At 33.5% G+C, this 24,173-nt stretch overlaps 2 protein-coding genes across 6 annotated transcripts in view; one reads left to right on the top strand and one right to left on the bottom strand.

Annotated features, from left to right (window-relative positions):
• The window catches only part of LRRTM3 (leucine rich repeat transmembrane neuronal 3), a 205,694-nt gene extending 182,683 nt beyond the window's left edge, over window positions 1-23,011 (top strand). Inside the window, exons 3-4 of one of the 2 annotated variants that reach the window (XR_014253359.1) lie at window positions 963-8,412; window positions 8,906-23,011. Coding sequence is in view for 1 of the 2 variants with exons in the window: in XM_082424667.1 (XP_082280793.1) it covers window positions 963-1,172 (210 nt within the window). In the remaining variant the exon portion in view is untranslated. Of the gene's footprint in view, window positions 1-962 lie in introns of both variants that reach the window. The other variant, XM_082424667.1, reaches the window with a different exon arrangement.
• Window positions 1-24,173, bottom strand: part of CTNNA3 (catenin alpha 3) — a 1,725,675-nt gene that overhangs the window by 1,122,755 nt on the left and 578,747 nt on the right. The gene's annotated exons all lie outside the window — the stretch shown is intronic.

Below are 24,173 nucleotides of genomic sequence, written 5' to 3'. Positions count from 1 at the left end.
AGCTACAGACATTAACGTTTCAAAGAATGCTCACGGCAAAATAAATATTAAGAAGGTATTGACAGGGGATACGTAGCCACAATCTTTACTGACAGTGGCCAAGCCGTGACAAAGCCACAGGAGTACAGGACTATTTCGACAATCATGGCACAGTCAGGCACCATCATTGCTACTGTCCAAAAGAGCACCTATGGGAGTGAAGAAAAGGTGCTTTTTAAAAAAGACCATCATGAAGATAACCCTACTCTTTATTTCATAGCATGTTACAATGTTATAGCTTTTCTGAAATAATATTAAGTTATAGTATCCAGATCATATAGGTAAAAACACTTTAAAATGTGGGGAAGAAAAAAAAAAAAAGAAGTTATTGGGTAAGAAGAGCCAGAATGACTTGCCTAGACAATTCTCTTCTGCAGTGGTTCTCAAAGTGTGGTGTGTGGATTAACAGCACCAGTATCATATGGGAACTATAAGGAATGCAAATTACAGGTCCCACCTCAGACCTACTAAATTAAAAAATAATCAGGGAAGTGGATGTTGGAGCTGAAGAAGGGGGAGGTGATTTTTATGCATGATAAAGTTTGAGAACCACTGTTCAATTGTATTCCAGTACCATAAGTAACCAAATAATATTTTTCTTAGTTCCAAAACCACAAATTTACCTCACTGAGGAAAAGCATTCTTCTGACTTTTCTAACAAAACTTTTAGTATTTTCAGAATCGCTTAGGTTCCTATTTACCTGAAGGTTCTAGTTAAGAATTGAGCAGCTCCATCTCAGGCTTTAGAACTGTTGCATTCTGCGTGCTAGTATGAGAATGAGGGACATTAGTGAGATAGCGGGGGACTCTTGAGCCACAGATATACCCATGGAAGTTAGTCAGGTCAGCACTTCACATTCCCCAAATCTTGCCCCCAAAGTTGTCTTTTTATAACTGACTTTTCTCGTGTCATTTTTCCCCAGATACCTTTATCAATGAATGTGTCAACTTTTCTGGCATACGACCAGCCCACAATAAGTTACTGTGGGGTGCATCATGAACTTCTCTCTCATAAATCCTTTGAAACGAATGCACAGGAAGATACGATGGAAACACACCTAGAGACTGAGCTGGACCTGAGCACAATCACAACAGCTGGCCGAATCAGTGACCATAAACAGCAGCTGGCTTAACTGAGCTAATTGGTAACCGAGGGTTGCCATCAAACTTTGTAACCTCAAGGACAAAATGAGGAAGATTTGTTCATTGTGGACTCTAAAACAAAAGAAAACAATCCCCTGTTAAAATAAACAAAGATCCAAGATTGATTCATGAAATAAAGAAGACATGAATTGTTTCAGCTCTACACTTTATAATTAGCTAAGTTGTGCAGTATTTTTTTGACTTAGCGTATGACCCTGAAAAAAAAATCTTTTTTTCTCAAAACTCATCCTACCTACCTGTAAAAACTGTACAGAGCTAATGTATTTTTCATATTGTAAAGTTTCAATTATAGAAACAACTCGTATGTACAGTACCATAATTTAATTACATTTTACTTTACAAACTATGTATTTCAGTTTCTAAAATTTTAAATTAACAAAAATTATTTCTTGTGTTATTCAGAGTTACTCAGTTTTGTAGGGACTGTTTTGTTACTGCTTTTGTGCCCAGAAACCTTGACTCTCAAATTCTGTGCTGTGCAAAACATGCACGATTTTTATCATGCTTACGGCATAGAATTTTATCTACTTGGTCCAGAAATAATACATTAACCAAAAAGGGTTTGTTGAGACTTGTAAGAAGTTCTTCAATTACATAGACAGGTCTTTCTTATAAATGAAAAAAAATCAAAGATTTTTTAACACTTCTCAGACTTAACTGTTGCCTTGAATTACAGCCTAGTTTCTAAGCAGTGAAATGTAATGATAAAGAGGGATATTTTAACAACGTATTTCTGAATGAATGACTCATTATTTCATTCTTTTGAGTAACCCATTGTTAAGGGTGGGGGGAAGCATGGACAAAACATCACTGGAAACAAAGGCCGTAACCACAGCAACAGAGTTTGATATACTTAAAAGGTGCAGCTGCCAGTGACAAAGAAAAACTCTGTTACTTCTCATTACTTCAGGCCAAGGTGGGAGGATAAAGCATAATAATTGTACAGTAGCAATTTTTCTCTTAATTAACCCAAAGTGGTTTACCTAAAAATAACCATCAGTGCAAAATGTGCCTGGTTTTAAGACAATTTCCCATTTAGAATGGTGAGGCTGTATTTTAGGAACATCTGAAAGGAAATATATGAAAATTTTCACTTTGTGTGCTACATCCATTTTCTCCTGGGAGAGAACTCTAAACATCTACAGCTGATTCAATACAGATAGGAGCCATGGTGGAACTTTATCACGCAGGTAGACTGTAAACATCCTTAATATGTTCTACATTGTTTATATTGCTATTCATAATGAGATTCACCTCCAAATTATCTGAAAAATAATCCAGAGTAATTTGAAACCACCCCGGATCATATATCGATTATCCAATTGTATTATAAAGTTAATTCAATCAAATTATGAAAACCTGACTTTTCAGAGGCTGAAATAATCAACTTGTTTCTGTTGTTTGCTTGACACAGGTCACTGTTTGAAAATATTGTTATTTTATCTATGGTATTCACACATCCTTTTGTGTTTTTTTTTAATATAAAACTACAAGTTTCAATTGCTGTTACACTAGGAGAAGTGCTTTTTTTATGTTGTCATTTTTAATTCATGACATCAAAAATAGGTTGAGAGGATGTCAATCTAATAGGGATCAAACACAGTCAAAAACAATGAAGAAAAGAATTTGTGAAAACCGATGTCAAACTTTCAATTTTTTAAATTTCTTCCAAAGAAATTCAAAAGTGTAGTTTCATGCAGGTTTATCATGGCAAATTTAAGGGCAGGTTCAAAGAGAATGAATTTAAAAAATCAAGAGCAAATTTTTGTTGAAAATATACTGTCAGAAGGGAAAGAAACAAAATGTTGGAAGAGCAAACTCTCTTACTAATTTAAATGAAACTAAATGTCACAGCACTTGTATCAACTATTTGGCATTCCAGATTTTGTAACATATTTCGCATAAATTATTTGCTATTCAGAAAATTTTGTCATTTTTAGTTTAATCTCTTTTTTTCAATTTCTTATTTCCTTGCACTGTATTATTGTCAGAGTATTCTTAATCCTCTACACTGGTATTTTGCTTTGCAGTTTGCAAATCTATAGAGGGTTAACTATAAATCTATTATGTGTGGATCTGAAATCTGATGCAAAATTTTATTTATTATGTAAACCAAAATGTCACTTGCAATTTTTTCTCATAGAAGTTGTCCTTGCAAAGATTCAAATATCTTTTAATTTGTGTAAATAAGCATTTTATATCTTCTCTTTCCAGACATTTTCAAACTGACAAATGATTTTTAGAAATTTTAAAGGTTCCAGGGAGCCTCACAAATATATGCCCTTTATTTCCTGAAGCAAACTGCTTTCTTTCTTAAACATTTTAAGTTCATCTGAAGTGAACAACTATAAATAGAAGCAGTCACCTTGGAACCAGGTGCATGGGAGCTCTTAGCTCTGTGCATCGGAGGACTTATTACGTACATTAAGAGCCAAATAAACTAAGAATTTTGGTATTTGTCATATTTGAAATTAAACCCAAAGGATCTTTAACAGGAAAAAAAAAAAAGATGTTGGGTTACTTGTTTGCTTAATTTTTATTCTGCCATGTCCCGGGGTGTGGGGGCTTTGCGGAAATGAAAACCTGCTAGAGGAGATTGTGTCTGGAATCTTTACCATACATTTGCAATTTATATATTTGTGTCTAAAATCCCTATTTCTAATCTGTCTTTTTCAGAATTCAGTAATCTCCCATTTCCTCTTTCTAACCACCCCATGTCTTCCTTCCTGTCTACTACTCACCTCTTTAAACAACTGAAATGTTTCTATGTTTGGAGTTGAAAAATGCAGTTCAGCCCAACATGGTTACAATAACAGCGGTAGCTACAGCAAACACATTTAAGCAGTGTTTTGAAGTTTACAAACCATATTCCACATAAATTATCTCATTTTCCCTTCATAACCAATCTATGAAGACACATTAATCTCAAAGAAGTTGAGACTTGCCCAAGAACACAGGGCTAATAATTGGTGGAGCTGAACTACTCTCAAAATTCAGACCCTATTAGTCTTTCCACTATACTAAAAGCCTTCCCTCTCTGATCAGGGCCAGAGAATTTCCAGATAGTAAATAGAATGAAAGTCCCAATTTCCAGATAGTAAATAGAATGAAAAAATGTTTGACATGTTGTTTAGTAATCCCTAATTTAACTCAGTTCCTCTATCTGTATAATATATGGGCTAAATAGACTCTTTCTGTGTGCTACTCTGGGCTCTCACATTAAAACTCTTTATTCAAAAAGTATAACAAGTCATAAATTTCTTAACAAATCACATCATTTGTAAATGTGTAGAACGGTTGCTTCCAAGAACTGGATGTATATAGTCCCCAAGGTACAGAATAAAATTGAGAAGCATAAAAAAAAACAAAAACAAAAACAAAAAAAACAAAGATCAAAATCGAGATTATGCATAGAGTTATAAAACAGATTCATAGTGCAACGTTGAACATATGTTTAACACATGTTCAACTGAACACACATTCAATTCAGAGCTAATTGGAAAAACCTTTGTAATTTTCTTTTTTTCCTTTTTTGTTTCAGCAAAAATACTTATTGAACCATGAATTCTTACATCTATCTTAATAGAGAATAATTTTCTCTATTCTCCTTCCAATAAAAATGAAATGTAATTCATCCAAACTGATGTACAGATGCAAAAACATATGCTAATAAGCAAATAATATTTTTGATCAGCTCATTTTATCAAGTCTCTATCCCTACTCCCAAAACCACAAAATCAGACAGATTTTCATATAAATTATATTTTTAGAAGGAAAGAAAACTTGCCCAAATTTAACATTCAAGACAAATGACATAATCCTAACTTGAAATCAGATCAGTATGACTATGACTCCACAAACTGCTTAGAAATAGAATCTTTTTTGCAAAAATATTTTCTAAAATAAAACCACTGTATATGGGATTAAGAATATATGTTTTTCTCTGCTCCTGACTGGAAGACAGATATCATCTCTCAAACTCAACATTAAAAATAAGTAAAGAAACTGGAAGCATGAAAACAGGTACCTGATGTGAATGATTAGTAAGCTGGAAGAAAGAAAATCAGACGTAGATTTTCTGCTGGGTAGACGGTAGCCAATGAAGGAAAAAGTAACAGAACCAGCAGATATTCAGCCTCAGGAAAAAGGATAATAAATCTCTAGAGTAGACACAATAACATCTTACATTGGCATAGCTCTTAACAGTTTATCAGTCAGGGTAATGGTATAACCACCTCGTAACACATAAAAAGTCCCGAGGTCCAGATGGGTTGATAATACAGTAAGAAATCCAGATAAGTTAGTCTTGCAGCAAGTAAGAGCCTCCAACTACTTTTATTACCTTCTCAACTCACCACAGCTGTCCCTAACTAGAGAGGTACCAAAGGCAGAGGATCCAGGGTCAAGGCTTTCAAAACCCTGACATACCCACAAGGGTGGAGTAGACTGACAATCAGCAATTGTGCTTCATTTTACTATCAACTGTAATGGGGAAGAAATATTTGAAAATTTAAAAAATATATACCAAAACGGTGATGGGTTACCTGTAAAGGTCTCCCATGGCTTACATAATGATTTTAGTATGAGGTAAGAGGCTTATATGTAACATTTTTAAGTTAGGGTAAAATTGATGTTTAAAAAAGTCCACAGTTGATTATTTACCTTTCTATTAAAGACAGTGACCTTAAAGCAAAAGAGTGCCTCAGCCATCTAGGACTTAGAGAACTCTTGAATTTCTTCCTCCTTTCTCTCATCTATTTATAGATTTTCTTTTATATGATATATGTCTTCCCAAAAAATTAAGTGAAATTTTATTTTGTATAAATCAAATAATATTTCAAATACATTAAGGGACTATATGATAAAGGACCCTTGAAGTAAATCCTTCTTGTTTTCTAATCTGAAACACCACTCACTAATTTATCTTTTGTAAACTGATTTACACATATCTTGTGTTGCATAATGCAGCACATGGCCTTAAAGGTTCTATGGTGCAGTCTTTACCTCAGACTGTATAAAAGAAAGGACTCTCTAGTTCTGAGCAGGTCTATAGACACTAGAGTGATCATTTTCAGTCAGTTTCAGTTAGGGAATCTATTTATCTGGACTAATATGAAAAACACTATTAAAATAATATGACTGGATAAAGTTGACAAGTTATATTTTTTCTAGTTATTGGTTTAAACTTTTGTCACCTATCATAGCGTCAAAGCTACTATTAAGAAATCAAAATGAGCCCAAATCCCTTGGATCCATACTAGATTTACTGAGTCAGAATCTCTGGAGCTAATCTCTAAGGCATGCTAAATTTTGCAAAATATTATTCAGATGAATTTACTTTTGCCAAGCCATTCAGTTGCTTTTTATTCTAGTCTAAAATTCTTCTTGTGCTTTCCTATTCCAATGTGAATCTAGTTTGCTAAGCCTGGATGAACATTTTTCTTGATTAGAAGAATGTGCAACAAAGGACAACTATACATAAAATGGTCAGGTTGTTTCCTGACAAACTGTGTTATTTATAGATTTTGCTCCCCACTAGCTCTTCCAACAGAAATCTCTGAAAACCATCTTAAATCAGCTGTGTTATTCACTTATATTATTATCCATGAAAGCAAGTAATAAGTTAACTGTTGAAAAGCTGGAGTTGGGGAGAGAGGAAGGACTAATTTATGATGTAATAGGCATTGTGTTGTCCTCATCTCATTCTCAAACCATCTTAGGAAACAGGTACAACCACCATTTTAAAAAAAGGAAAATAAGAATCATGGTAGCTGAATAATTTACCAAGGCTTATATAGTAGAGTTGGGGATTCAAATCCAGCGCTCCTGACTCTAAGAATGTGCTCCTACCACCCAATAGCACATTTTCAAATGTTAACAAAGACCACAATCAATATAATTAGGCTCATATATTTTAATAAGGGGTGTGGAGACAGGAGGAAAAGAATGTACTTTCCTATTCCTAAACAGAAAAATTGCATAAGCTATTTCACACTGTGTAGAGATTTCCTTCAATATCCCAAGTCCGCAACTTAATGGAAAGAAATATCCATTATTTTCTTGAAGTTTTATACATTGTTTCCTAAAAAGCATGAACATTTGAAAGAAAAAATCCTTCAAAAAATAAATACTCCCAAATACTCATGTTGTATTTTCATTTCCAATTTTCCTAGCATATTATAAACTTATGACAAAAATATGATAAGTAGATATCCATAATATAAACTTCAACTGGCCAAAGATGGAGGGAAGGTTGTCAATTGAAGCAAAAATGATATAGATAAACAGTCAATAAAGTAACCAGTGTAATGACAATGTGAAAAAAAGACCAATCATCTACAGTCAGAAAATGTTAACTGGCAATGACATGGCTTAGGTTGCAGAATATTTCCTTTGATGATTTTATGTGGGGATATTTTTTGTAGAAGTACCATGACTTACACAAATGATATGGGATCTGGGAGCACATTACATAAAGGAGGCAGGAAGATAACCTCTATAACAATGTAGATTCTGCTTCTCCTGTTACTCAGAACATATTCAATAATATATAGTTTAAACTAAAAATAAATATAATTTTCCTTGTGAAGGTAACACAAATGTTTTCATCATTATGCGCAGGTGGCCAAATAAAATTTTTTACATTTATTTTTAAATTCACATCTTCAAATAAATCTTCCTTAGTTTCAGCTATTAACAAATGATTATTAAATAGTGCCTTGATTCCATTAGTGTCTCTAGGAGAATTTTATTAAACCACTGAACTAACAATCTCTCCTATTTCTCCCTGAACTTGCACAAGCCCAAGGTAATATAATTGGGAAGTTACATTATCATTTTACTCCATCACACTATCTGAATATGTAACATCCATGTAAAAAACATTTTTTAATAATCCACATGGGATTCAAGAGCCAGTAAAATACTCTGTAAGTCACAATTCTACTAAAAATTGCCACTACTACAACTGTGATAAAACTATGCTATAAATTTAAAACAATTAATAAATCCAGCAAAGAAAGAAGCTCTAGCATCCTGAATCTAATATCATTACATCTGTTCATCCTGGCACCACGACCACCATACAGAATTTATAACTGAAATATCTAAAGTAATTCTGATTTGGAACAACAAAGACGCTCATTGTATCTGGGTTGAAGATGTGGTAAAGGACAATGAAGAAGACAAAAAAACTACACATACTGAGAGGTAGGTAAAAGAAATGTGATTTATTCTCATTAGATAGCCTGCAAGTAATTTTAAAATTTGAGACTAATAATTAAAATTTACAATAACATTTATGTCATCAAATGTCATCAGTAAAAACCAATATGGACATTAGGAACATAAAAACAAACAGATATTTGTGATGGCAATACATATTAAATAGATAGACAGAATTAATTCCACGGAAAGAGAGAATACTAAGGATAAAAAATACTTTAACTATCACTATTATTTCTCCTGAGAAAAACTGAAAAGTCAGAATAAAAGATTCAAACTAAATACCAAATGATCTTTTCAAGATCCATTTTGAAACAGCCCAAATATAAGCCCCAAATTGCTGCTTTCAACCATGAGTAATTACATTAATTCATATATACCTAGTCAGATTCTGATGTTGAGAAATGAACTGTGTTTTAAATATACTCCATCTGTGCTTATTGTTTTACATCAATGATATATTTGCTTTCAATTACAGATACATAAAGACAATGCCCTAAACAGTCTGATGAAAACATGGTGAAAGATTGGATCAACCCTATTCGTTCTGCTCTGCTATAACGCAATTACTGGAATAGCATGTCCACCGCAGTGGGAAGCTGGAAATATGGTTTCTAAAGTCCTCTCTAGCAGTTCTTGACCAAGACACTTGTAATATTCATTATCTATGGGTGTTATTTTACATTCATTTATAAAATAAGGAAATTATTGCCTTGAGCCAAGAGCCTAGAGACCCATCCCAGCTCTACTCTGACTACACTTATAACAAAGAGGTCTAAGGAAAGACACTGAATATCTCTGAACTTCAGCTATCTGGAGAAAAACCTGAGATCTTTGTGAGGTGGACAATTTTTCACCTTTGGATTTGATGAAATCTTAAGATCAGTGTACTGGACATCCTTCAAAACTCTTTGCCAGTTCCTCCTTAACAAACTCCAAACTTGAGTTTCTTGAACCATTGTTGGATTTTAGACATGGCTATTTCACAATGAACCCTTGTCGTACTTCATCATTTTCTGGAAGAATAACATAAGGCTGGGGTAGTAGCCCTTATTAATGTTTTCCTTGCATTTGATTCCAGTTATGGAGGAAAAATGTGTGAACTAATATGACACCTTGGTACTGCCATAAAGGGATAGGAAGAAGAGTCTTTTAACAGATAAATACTTTAAGTAATATAAAACATGTAGTTTGGGGTCACTTGTTTTAAATTTAATAATCAAATATAGATTTCAGATAAGTATATGCCTTCAAGCTACTGTGAATATAAACATAATTCTCTATAATGATGACATGGTTTTATTGTCATATACTTTCACTTTCTGAGGGCAGACAATTGACTGTGCTCTATAATTGCCACCAGAATTTAATTATTTCCAGAAATAATGACTTAATACTAAGTGCTTTAAAACAAAATGATAATAATTAACACTTAATGTTTACTTTTCTGAACATTTTACTTGTATTAATTCATTTAATACTGATTAATATGGTTAACAGGATTAATAATAACCCTATGAAGTAAGTACTATTGTTATCCCTTAAGAAGATAAGGAAAATGATGCTCAAAGTGACTATGTATTGATAACATACAGCTTCTAAATTGTGGAACAAGAATTCAAATTCAGATGATAGATATACAGACAAACTGACCCCTACCAATTGCCCATTTAAAGTCTGCTTCATAAGCCAAATACTTAAAAGTCTATTCACTAAAGGCTACAACTGAAGACATCAATATAATGGATGTGTTTATTAGATAACCAATATATGTCAAGTGGAAAGCAAGAATCTTCGAGAGATATAAAAAAGTATATGATATAGTCCTTGTTCTCAAGGGGCTTATAGTCTCAGCAAAGAGAAAAGACATTCATATTAAGCAAAAAAAAAAAAAAAAAAAAAAATCAAGCTAAATTGAATACCTGTAAGTGCAGATGGCAATCAGAAGATGAAATCAAAGTTAGCAGAGTTGTTGGGGATAATTCTGGGCAAAAGTGAGAACTGAGATAGAAATATAGAATGTAAAACTAACAGTATTCAGATGGGTAAAATGAAGAGAGGGAAGTGAAGAAAGAACACTGTGTTTTTATTTATGTACATTTGTTACTCCAATAGTATTTGTTAGAGTCATGTTTGTCTAGCATAGAAACACCAAACTCAATTTTTGTCCTGATTGCCTAAAAGTTCAGACCCAAATTTTACTCTGGCCACAGCAAACTTGTGGCCTTTCTAGATGGACATAAATATTTCCCAACTTTTCCTCAACTCTATTTCTCTTTATATTGCTATTTATTCATTGTGTTTCATTTTTCTTTGGGGCGGGGAGGTGTTAAATAGTATTAATCCTTTGTGGAAAATGTTATATCTGTTTCATTAAAATGTTCATAAAGCATTTTGAAGACTGATTCAGACAACTTTATTAATTTAAAATAATTATGTGAATTAAATCAAATAATTTCTTAGAAGCTAATAATTATAACATCCTCAAATTACTGTTTGGCATCAGGTGAAAAAATGGCCCACAAATTGACTGACTTTTTCTTTTTACAACCTCTTCAGTCTTTATGTTAACCTTGGTAAATATTAACCATAATTTTTATTCCAAAAAGTAAACACAACTTTTACTTCTGATTGCTACATTTCACAAATAAAGAAACTAAAGTAGAATATGATTAAAGGTCATGATCAAAATCACTTTGGCAACAGAAAACAGGCCCACTAATAGAATTCACATTTACTCAATATTAATTTTCACTACAGTAAAATATTTCATGAACACATCAAAATTTAACAAAATAAGCAGAATTATTTCTGCCTTAAAAGTACAGACAACTGTCAATAAAGCTGTTATATTTTAAAAGCACAAATGAGGTTGAGAAACATTCTCTTTCTATCAAATTTTACTTATCATTTGGACTATTAACTTGCAGCTATCTCTGTGGTCACTTGACAGTTATAAATTTTCATTCACAGGTATTTATTCTGAGTGCCTGTTCTTTTCTATAGGGATTATCCTTTATATTATATCCACAATTACTTTGGCATTTTTAATTCAATTCAATCAAATAAGTATTTATTCAGCTTTTACTATAACATGCCAAGGACTAAGATAGGTGACAAAGTGATCAAATGCTTAAAAGTGAATAAATAGGGGCTTCCCTGGTGGCGCAGTGGTTGAGAATCTGCCTGCCAATGCAAGGAACACGGGTTCGAGTCCTGGTCTGGGAAGATCCCACATGCCGCGGAGCAACTAGGCCCGTGAGCCACAACTACTGAGCCTGCGCGTCTGGAGCCTGTGTTCCGCAACAAGAGAGGCCACGATAGTGAGAGGCCCACGCACCGCGATGAAGAGTGGCCCCCGCTTGCCGTGACTAGAGAAAGCCCTCACACAGAAATGAAGACCCAACACAGCCAAAAATAAATAAATTAATTTTTTTTAAAAGTGAATAAATAATTACAATTCAGTGTGATATTTCTAAAAATGAAGTATATGCATGATGGTATAGAATTGATGGAGAAAGAATAATTAATTTTGCTGGAAGAAAATCAGAAAAGTCCTCAAAGTAAATGCCATTTGAGACCCTGGATTCTCAAGTTTGCCAGTCACATAACTCACACCTGTCCTGCAGGCTCCACTCCTCACTCCTAATGATAGTTGGGAGGTATTTTAGATGTTTATGAGTATTACCTTCTAGAAATCTAGAACTCTGATAGTTTCTGAGTCTAGTATTTTCCTCAGATAGTTAGCTACTCCGTTTCTTTCCATGTATAAATACTAAAGAAGATTTTCAATAATTTTCCGCTTCCACAATCTTCTAAATTTAATCCTCCAATCAAAAGTATTCAATTTATCCATTCCACGGTAAATTCAGGACATATGAATTTTGTTAAATAATAAGTAAATAAGTGAAATGGATTGTCAGATGTTTTTATTTTGCTTTAACATGTCCCATGCAAATCCAGTGTGTGTGTGTGTCAAAAAGGCTATATTGCAGTTCTAACCTCAGGAATATGTGAAAAAATGTAGAAGAGGTATATTTGCCTGTGCAATTTAAATTTTCACCACTTACTAGTTATGACATGACTGATATTAAAGTGAATGAGAATTAGGTTATAAATAGGGTCTTTTGTATTCTATTCTATCAAACAATTCTTTTAGAAAGTGAAAAATATTAGTAAGGTGGTCAGTTCATCTGATACAGCAATAAGCACTGTTGCTCTGGTAGCTGCTCAATATCATTAACTTTTCATTTCTTTAAATATGTTTTTCCCCTAACAAATTCCTCTCTTTATGAGACTACCACTATTCCCAAAGGATTTCACTGTTTGTTTGGTGTTTAAGGCAATTTCTTATTAAATTCTCCAGAATGCAACTTACATTAAGCTGAGGCAAAATAGTTGAAGCGAATTCAGTAACTAGTTCAAGGCACAGTTTTCTGATCTTCCCACTTATAAAAATGAATATATTTTAATATTAGAATTCCAGAATATAACAATATTAACATGAAGAGAGTTCATCATGAAGAATGCTATTTTAGTGAATGCCAAAGAACTTGTTTCTTAGTGGTCTCCTAAAATATTCTTGTGGATTATGAAGAGTGTGCAGTATGGCAAGGGCAGCCATGACATTCCTATATACAGAAATGAAATGTATATTATATTCAAATAATTTTTTTCAAAAATAAATTACATATAAATTTTTACTCTAGGTAGTTATCTATAGTGTGGCCCATGCTATACTGTAGTAAATGAGCCCGTAAAACTGAGTTCATTAGACTGGAACTATCTACTATATTAAATACCTGAAATATTCTTAGTATGAGTACGTTGAATATTATCTTTGAAATGTTACATATGTAGGGTGTATAATTTTTTCCCATTTTAAAAATTTTGTATAATTTTTTAATGACTATAAAATTACAACAGCCTTTAGGTTTCTGAAGTTTCATGACTGTCTTTAATTCCTATCAAAAAGCAGCAAAATCTAGCCTGAGAAACTCCAGTTGGTTTACAAAGAAAATTTGCTTTTCATTTTATGCGGCCCTGTTACAATTAGTGTGAAATGCTGACATTTACATTCCTGAGTGCAATAAGAGCAGGATGGAATGGTTATGGCAAATAATTGGACAGTCTCCAGAGAGGCTTTGAGAAATACTATTAGACCTCCATCTGCTGGATGGAAATTCCAGGTTCATAGGGTTTAATGCTAGCTAAAATAAAAGGCTTTGATGATTTCTACCACTCCTTTTCAGGCTTGTACCCCATCTACTTCCAAAAGGACTTGTGACAATTTATGGACTAAAACATCTGCATAATTAAATATTTTAAGCTAGTGATCACTAGAAAGACTACATTTTATTATTTCTATTAAATTTCTCATTGCATATATGTGCCCACATAGTGAGCAAGGGTGATAAGACTTGAAGAGGAAAAGTTTATATTAATTTATCTTGCAACATAAATTGTCCAATTACACAATATTATGCAGTTCTATTAGCACGCCAATAAGGTTCTATTTAACTTAGTTCCAGATCTAACAACCAAACCTAGCTTTCAAAGTAAGTCTTTTTTTCAATAAACTGAATATCCCAGAGCTTAAAAACATTCAGATAAGGCCCAAAGCTTCCCTTTTAAAAAGATCCTTTGACACTTTTCATAAAAGGAGCTCTTTGCTTGTGGCTGGATTTTAGGACTTCCACAAATCCCTTGAATATTCAATGACTTGGCTTTATGTGACTATATGTGTGTATTTATGAAAGATCCAGAAGCTTGCTAATGAGAATTGCTAAAAATATATATATACATATTAAAATATAACTTAAGATTATTTCTGTCAAACCATTATGTGATACAAAGTCATCCACTGGAGTGTATTTACATGTGGTACTGTAATGGACAGTAAGACAAAAAGAAATCCACTGCAGGACATTCCCTGTTCTGCCTAGAGTCATGGTATCCCAGAGAACACACCAATCTCCTCAGGAATACCGGTATAAATTTTTAATACATGAAAAATATCCATACTATTCACCTGTTACTGCTTATGAAATTCCCAAATGATAAGGTTCTTACCAAAGCAAACCCTGAAGCATCTAGCATTTAAGCTATTTCATTCCAGAGAAAAAAAATTAAAAATTTTTTTAGAAATAAGAGTAACTGTTAGTAATAAATTATGTCCAAGTCACTCCAGCACAGTGTATTTCAATCACTTCAGTATTTTTATCTCCCCAAAAAGTGTCAGAAATGAGACATGAAAAACTATTAACTGAATCATTCACTCATTGAATAGATATTGTTGTCAGTTTGTTCTCTGAATGGAAATAATGAACAACTGATTTATTTATAACTGGTAATTATGATAATACACCTTCATTTTCCATCCTTTTCAGTATATTATAGATATTTTGTAATTGTCTTATTTCATACCAGATCTAAAATCATAAGCTTCCATAAAAATTTCTTCTTTCCCAGGCTTTTCCATAGCTTCCTTTGATTTGGGGTGTAATTAAAATATTTTAACTGACTTGGTTCTCTTGTCTTATTTTTTTTTCTTTTCATTTTCTGCCTTTTCCCCTTGTGGAATTGATCCATATCTTAAATTTATGCAACTGGAAACTGAAATCTGAATTTTAAGTAGATGCAGAATACATTTATATAATCACTGTAGAGTGAATCTTATTACCATTTACTTGATCAAGTTTACCTCGTTTTTTTTTCTGAGATAGAGGGAAACAGAGCAGGTAAAGAAAGATAATAGAGGCAGATTTATACTTCAGAGAGAAGGAATTCTTGGTCTTAAGAATTAAGGCCAGAAGACTTATTTCATCCCATTTTTCAATTATTTTTAGAGCAGAGAGACATTTCCCTTGAAGTTTTCATCTCTAACTCTGAAATCAATTTTATCTTTTCTATTCAACAACATTCTATTGAACATTCTATTCAACATTCAACAATTTTTCTATTTTGCTGCATAATATGCTCCACATACACTAGAGTCTTCCCTCAAAATGTACTACAGGTCCATATAAGAAAAGCCTTTGGGAATGTGCTTCTACATTTAATTGGAACTATTGTAAAGGAAAATATTCATCACATTATAAAACATATTTTTTAAAAGAGCATGTGAGAAATTTTATTTCAGAATTAGGTTGAGGGAACCCCACCCCCGGCCCCGGCACCCCGGAGATATGGCTGTGCTTTGTCCTCAATGAATGCTAGAGCCGTGTAACACTTCCTATCTTTACATCTCCGCTCAGGAACCCACAGCTAGGGTACACCTGATAACATGGTAACCAGGTTAACTTCCCTGTTGAGCATCCTGGCTTTCTTCTTTTTTTATATTATTTCCTCTTTGTAAGCCTAGTTTGTTAATTTTATTTCATATATCTTTTGTTATAAGCAGGCTCAAATTATTTGTTAGGGAGCGAAATGTATAAGGAAATAAAATAGAATTGCTATTCTACAAGTATTTTTGATTCTTATTGCAACAGTGGTATAATCTAAATTTCGGAATACTCGTTTATTTCTTTATAGCAACATGCCCACTTTCCACTATCTCATCATTTTTAGATTTCCCATTCCTTAATTTTTATCTTCCTTATGAGCTATAGAAACAAACAAACTTACAGACACATACACATAGACACACACTCACACAGCACACTCCTTCTCCCTTCTCCCATATACTGTTCTTCAGATATAAAGATCACTAAGCAAAGCAAGACATACATTTCAATATATTTTCCACCAGTAGAAACATATTCTCAGGTGCTGGATTAAAGACACTAACAAAGTATATTATCAAAAGAGCTAATGAGGGTTAAAAATGAAGTTCTCAAGAATTTTTAAAAGTATTTTCTTAGAGTAAGCCAAAAGTCTATAGGTTGCCATTAAGTGGCTCTTAACTATTTTCTAATATTAAATTTTACCTTAAAGTTAACCTAGGTATAGCTTGTAGACCATAAACCATGATAACTGTATTCCAAACATTCATTCCTTCACTTCCTTTATAGCCTAAACTCCTCTTTCTGAGCTGCCCATCTACCCCTCCAATCCCAGCCCCAAATCAAAAAGAGACAATATTTTTTTCAGGTACATACAAGTTTACCCATATGAAAATATCTTCAACGTGATTTCATGATCCTCTTTAAGTGTCTCCTTCTACTTACATTCAGAGAATTGGGGTTAATATGTGAGTTAAATTCTGAAACTTAAAATGTAGGTTTTAGGTACCATGTTAATAAACTATGAAATAAATATGAACAAAATCTCCCAAATTGAGATGTAAAATGAATGTAGTTTTCATATCTTGTCCAAAATTTAATCAGATTAACTTCATAGATCACAAAAAATTCATAAAGGAAAAATAATATTTTGTCCACAAAATATATTAATTCATTTACATTTAACATTTCATGTGTATTTATATGGTTAGACAATAGCCCAACTGCCAGATTTATGAAGCATGCAATAAAGACAAACTTAAAATATAATAATTCTCACTTGGCATGCAAATCCCATCTTTATTTGAAAGTCCTAGTGCCCTGTTATTCCTTAAAATCAGAGAAAAGAGCTCAAATGCAAGAAAAGGAAAATCAAGAAAGTGTATGTCAGATATTGCATTCTGTTCCCAATTATTGTATAATTCTTATTTCATGAAATTTCTTTGAAAATTAAAGAAAGAATAAATGGGTATTAATGTACTAACTATATATCTAAAACTAATATGTTTAATAAATTAAAATTTTGGAATATAAGGCCTCTACATTTATAGATTTGATTTACACTCAGGCAAGCTTGTAAATTACATTTCAATTCTGGTACAACCTTTGTAAAAACAGAGATGTCTTCTTCATAAATAGAGTAAAATGAATTTACAAACCTGTGCAATATAAAAATACAAGTAAAAATCTTATTTAAGTAAATTATTAAGACACGTTCATACAAAATATATCTATTCTGGAGTCTCCATGTATTTTTTCTTGTTTTTCATGCCATTAAGTTTTGTTATACTATATATATGGATGCAGCTGGGACTATCAATACATTACTACCAGCACATACATAAAGTTGGGTAAGAAATTTGGATTAGTGGCTCTTAATTTTTTTTTTTCTAATCCTAAATACTTAAAGATGTAACACGCTATCAGCAACTCATCATAACAGCAGTGCTCAGTGGTGTGTGTGTATGTGTGTGCATTATGTGTGTATAGTTTATGTGTGTGGTGGGAATGGGGGGCCTGCTGTGGAGAGGGATGTCACCTTCTATGCTTTTTCTTGGCTTTTCTCTGCTAAGCAACAACCCTAAAATGTGTACTTCAATTACCCCTTTTTTTAAAAACAGCATATCTTCATTCAGGTCTGAACCTCAGTCCTACAGAATATAATGTAACTTTGGGTCAACCCCAATCAAGAAGACCCCAAGGAGAGATCTGAGCTGTAAAAATTTATATGTGGATATCCAAGAAATGAGTTTGTATATCTAAGGAGCCTATAATAATCTATCTTGGAGGATCCTGTAGGTGTCAGTTCAGAATCTCCATGGTTCTCTCACCAAAAGCCCAGGCCATTTCTCTGGAAGCCACTTTGGTCTGTATACACCACAGATTTCATCTATGGTGTGATATTTGACTAACTTCAAGATTATGGCAACACCAACTATCTAGGCTTCACCCAAAGGCTTCCTGGAAGCAATTAACCTGACACGAGTGCAAATGAGACAATTTTGGTCACCCAGGTGATCATGAAAATGACCATTGGGGAAATAAGGGAAAGAGAAACAGATTCAGAAGTATGCTATAGATGGCACATTTTTCAGCAACAGATTTACACCAATACTTTTAAAGGATTCTATGATAGGAAATAGAGTTAAGGAGGGTAAGGGAAAAGGAAAAACTGGATCTTCAGATCCTAGAAGAAGAAAGAGCCTCTCTTTAAGACAGAGCTGCCTCTTTTTTTCTAATAACATTTCACCTAACACTTCCTAGGTCAAAATATTCAAATGAATACCTAGAGAAATTTAGCAGTTTAACCCTTTCTGCTTACTCCTATACATTATTTTTTAACATACATTACTGCTCAGCATTAATATGTTTCCTCAGTATTTGACAACAATTTTTAAATAGTTATTTTCTTTTTCCTAGCATGTTAAAGAACAGTGAACCAGATCTTGACTAGATGAGTCAACTACTCCCTAGGTATAACTCCAGGAGTTGTATTAATTTCATTTGCTGCAGTGGCATAATAATTTACTATAAATGGCTTAAATTACAGCATTTGAACATGTGCCAGGAAATAATACTTTTCCCCAAAGCAGATGAATCATGAACCTGAAATACATAATGCACCTTGAAGGTGCTTATAATTCTTCCAAGGAGTGACTTATCCACATGATAGAACACTGACCATTTGATCTGAGTGGTGACCTTCCAATAGCAATGAATAGCATTTCAATGCTTTGGAAATGTTACCATGAAAAATAAATTAAAATAAATATTTAAAGTGGGTAAACACAGAAGTTTTTCTGGTAGTGCCTCCTTTGTGAGGTGGGAAAGCTGGAGACCAAGAGCAATAACAACCTTGGCTTCCCTTCCTTGAGTTTTTGTAGAAAGGCCCTTCTCGAGCCTTTTCCTTATGCTCTCCAAAATAGCTCAAATACCTATGAGGAAATTTGGTTGGATTTGAGAGTCTCAAAGCAAGTGTCATTAAAGTTTATATAAAGGAAACAAACAGTCAACATCATAGAAAAACTCAGTATTATTTAGCACAATAGTTCAAATAAATCTGTGCATTCTAAAGCCTAACCACTTAGAAATCAGTTTTGGAAATTAACATATATATTATCCCTTATGATCTTGTTTTCATGACTGATATGGATCCATGAAATACATAAAAGAAAAACTAAATATGCTCTAAATAGCCATAATTTTAATATGTATGTATATATTTATATGTATAATAATATATATACATATTAAATATATACATATTTGAATCTGCTAGATATACAGTATGCCCTTAGATTTATGCATCAATTCAATACATATTTATTGAGAACTTAGATATTCAAGGCACTGTTAGGAATTAAAATAGAGATGTAGATGATGGTCTAAAAGAGGCTTAAAAAGGAATTCTGTCAAAATTCAGAATAAATGAAACAGAACATTTTAATCACCCATAGTGGGAAACAATGATGATAAAAACCTAAGCCAGGCTGCAGTGGAATGAACAACAGAGTGAAAAGCAGAATTCTGGCTCTGATCAGTGTGACCTCTGTCAAGGTCAATTCACTTTTGGGCTTCTGTTACTTTATCTGAAAAATGAGGGAAATTTAACCATGTGATCTTCAGAGTCCCCTCTAGCTCCAACATTAGATAAAACTATACTCCATAAGCTTGATTTAAACCAGAAGGTGCAAACCTCATTCTTCACTTGTAATGGCTTCACTGATGAATAGCAATGTCAGCTAAAATGAACTCCATCTCCTTTTTCCTTTCCTGACTCCAATGTGATGGAGGTACCAGTTAGGAAGAAAATAGCACTGAGGAGTTGGGATTCACAAAAAGACAGAACTGCATCCAAAACCATGATACTATGATTATGGAATTATAGAATTATTATTTCTGCACCTTAACGTTTTGAAAATAGTTGATGAAAACAAACAATGAAAAGAATAGATAGACAAGTAGAATGTCAGTGAAAACAACTGGGAGACAAAAGTGTATAACTATTTTCTTGTTTGAACTTTTAAGAAGAATTAATGTGTAGTGATATTTTATTCAAAAAAATTTAATATGCAAATTCAATCATGAAGCCATGGCAACCACAGGATAAAAGGTAAAGTTTTGTCATTAAGTTGAAAATATCTTGGTTTGAAAAAAGTTTAGTAGTAAAATCAAGGTTAAATGAAATATCATGAAGCTGTGCAATTAGGTTAATAATGAGGTGCCTCAGGGATCAGTGCTAGCACAGGTGCTCAATATATTTATTAATGACTTGGAAGAGTTGTGAATAATCTGGAAGCACATTTGGATGACTTCAAGATATTTATAGCAATCAAAACAGGTGAATGACTGCTTTTCTTGACCCATTCATGAGCAATTATTTAACATATTACAGCAAATAATCAACAAGAGCAAATTAATGTGAAGTGGGTAGAATTACCTGAGTTTTCTTAATATGCTAATAGCTACTGAAATAGTTACTGCCTTTCAGGCAAGAGTGGGCAGATCTAAGAAGACATCTGTCTTCATACTAAAAAAAAGGCTGGAATAAAGAATAATGCAAGAGAATTGTTACTTAAACCAATATGTATTGCTGAAAAATTTTGCACACCAGAGCCTTGCTCTACTGCTGGGGCGGGGCGTGGTTCCCCAAACCACACATTACCTGGTGTCTAATCTGATGATGTTCTAAACAGTTTCCCATTATCATCCACTCCTCTCTGACATCTGGTGATTTACTGGAGTTCCCAGATGCCTCTCAGGTGAGTAACATTTACAAGGGCCTCCCCTTACGGCTCTATTATAAAGGACTTCACTGATATTAAGTTTTATGCATTATCTTCCCAAACTGAAGATCACAAGGCTTTAGAAAAATTAAAAGTAATTCCTTCTCATAAGAAAACACACCACCATTCAAAAGTAGCATGAATTATTTTATATCCTCCCCCCCGCCCTGAGGTTATTTAATTATCGTGCATACCAGGAAATCTTAAATGTAGCATAGTTTCAATTATAATTCACTCATTCAAAAATATTTTCTGAGTGCCTCCTTTATCTAAGGCATAGTGGTAATAAGATGAATGAAAAGAACTAATAAAACATGGAGCCTGCCCTAAGAGAACTTAGAAAGCCACATCACCCTTCTCATGAACTAATAAGCATTTCCCAATCCTGGTCTATATAGATAACATATAAATTTGTAATTTCATAACAAATTTGAAACATTAAAATTAATAAGAATCAGTACTGCTTCTCTAGGAATATATAATAATATTTTTAAAGACAAGGAACTATTTTCTGCTACCATTTATTTTTCTATCCAGGGAAAAACTTGACCTATGGTATTAATTCACTCATTTGAAAAGTTAGCTTTGGTAGTCCTCAAATTTCAGGAGAAAATAAAAGATTTCTAGCCTATTTGAGACTGAGCTGATAAACTAATATAAATAGAATGAAGCCAAATACTAATGCAAACATCAAACTGTCTCCAGCACACCTCTACAAAACAACCCATCAGTAAATGGAAATATGTGTGAAGCACTGAGTGCTAATTTTTTTAAGATTTGGTCAGGCGTCTCCATCCTGTATACATTCCTGACTGGAAGTTTCAGATGTGAACATACAGAATAATTCATCCATGGTCTCAGAAGAATCTGTAGACTCTGGGAATCTCAATGTTAAATGGGACCTTACAGTTCAAATATTGCTTGAACTATAAATTTTCTCTGTACCATGTGACATGTCACCACCAGAGATTTTATTTAAAACTCATTAATAAAGCTAAAGACTCACGGTAAAAGATAAACTTTGGGTAATTAAGTGACTATGAACCTTTGTTAGAACCTCAAGCATACTTATTAATGACATTTACTAAAAGGTTTGGAACTATATATCTGAAAAATAAAGTTCACAATTTGGAGAATAATTCACATATAAGAGGGATGACAGTTATGTTAATTCTTCTTTCTAGATTTTTCAATAGCTGTAGGTTATTTTACAGTGTGATTTAAGTATAATTTTAGCAAAAGGAAACAAGTACTGAATGAGAAAATTCATCAGCAGGTGGTCAAGTGTAAATAGTCTATCACTCATGCTGGTATTTTTAAGCATCAGCAAATTTAATTCCATCTCTAGGGGAGTAAACTTATACTTTCAGGTATGTGGTACATCATATTTAGTTTTAAGAACATTTTAGAAAGTGCCTTGATTATAAAATAGTAAAAGTACTTCCCTCATTAGGTTTCCTAGGCAGGCAGAAAGTAATGATGTCCCTAATACAAATCAGGGCATTTTAAAACAACCAAATAGTGTTTCTAAAAATACATCTTTGCTCTAGGTAAACAGATTTGTCATTGTAAAAACAAAACAATCTGGATCAGGCCTAACACTATGAAACAGCACATGAAAATGGAAATAAAAACAAAAATGAACAAATGGGACCTAATGAAACTCAACAGCTTTTGCACAGCAAAGGAAGCCATAAACAAGATGAAAAGACAACCCTCAGAATGGGAGAAAATATTTGCAAATGAAGCAACTGACAAAGGATTAATCTCCAAAATTTACAAGCAGCTCATGCAGCTCAATATCAAAAAACAAACAACCCAATCCAAAAATGGCCAGAAGACCTAAATAGACATTTCTCCAAAGAAGATATACAGATTGCCAACAAACACATGAAAGGATGCTCAACACCACGAATCATTAGAGAAATGCAAATCAAAACTACAATGAGGTATCACCTCACACCAGTGAGAATGGCCATCATCAAAAAATCTACAAACAATAAATGCTGGTGAGGGTGTGGAGAAAAGGGAACCCTCTTGCCCTGTTGGTGGGAATGTAAATTGATACAGCCACTATGGAGGTTCCTCAAAAAACTAAAAACAGAATTAACATATGACCCAGCAAACCCCCTACTGGGCATATACCCAGAGAAAACCATAATTCTAAAAGACATATGCACCCCAACGTTCACTGCAGCACTATTTACAATAGCCAGGTCATGTGAGCAACCTAAATGCCCATCGACAGACGAATGGATAAAGAAGATGTGGTACATGTATACCATGGAATATTACTCAGCCACAAAAAGGAACAAAATTGGGTCATTTGTAGAGATGTGGATGGACCTAGAGACTGTCATACAGAATGAAGTAAGTCCTGGAGACTGTCATACAGAATGAACTAAGTCAGAAAGAGAAAAACAAATACTGTATGCTAACACATATATATGGAATCTAAAGAAAAATGGTTCCGAAGAACCTAGGGGCAGGACAGGAATAAAGACGCAGACATAGAGAGTGGACTTGAGGACACAGGGAGGGGGAAAGGTAAGCTGGGATGAAGTCAGAGAGTGGTATTGATATACATATACAATACCAAATGTAAAATAGCTAGCTAGTGGGAAGCAGCCGCATAGCACAGGGAGATCACCTCAGGGCTTTGTGACCACCTAGAGGGATGGGATAGGGAACGTGGGAGGGAGACGCAAAAGGGAGGGATGTGGGGATATATGTATACGGATAGCTGATTCACTTTGTTATACAGCAGAAACTAACACAACAGTGTAAAGCAATTATACTCCAATAAAGATGTTTTTAAAAAAAAAGAAAAGGGATACAGTTTTGTATTGATTTACACAGAGAAGGCAGATCTGGTTTTCTTCTCAAAACTGAGTCCATAATGATTAAATAAATTTAATGGGCTTTCATTCAATTCCAGCTTCTAAATGTCAGCCAATTACTATGAAATGACTTTTTTTACTTGGATAATCCATTGCCTATTATATTTCTCTCCTGAATCAAGTGAACAACTCAAGTTCGGCTGATCATCTTTATCACCCTAGATTACAATTGAAAGCAGCCATCTTCTCCAGCCCACACAGTTTGACTCTACAAGCTCACTCTGGTGAAGAAAGGTACATATTGATGTAATACACACACGGTCTCTTCAAGGTCAAACGGCAAGTTAAGGAAAAGAAGTCTGTCCTGAATGAGTGTTAATACTCTTCTCTGTACCATG

The sequence above is a fragment of the Balaenoptera physalus genome (assembly GCF_965194825.1).
Source record: "Balaenoptera physalus genome assembly, chromosome: 14".
NCBI classification, from domain to species: domain Eukaryota; kingdom Metazoa; phylum Chordata; class Mammalia; order Artiodactyla; family Balaenopteridae; genus Balaenoptera; species Balaenoptera physalus.
The sequence above is the reverse complement of the archived record's forward strand: the minus strand, read 5'-3'. Positions and strand labels throughout refer to the sequence as shown.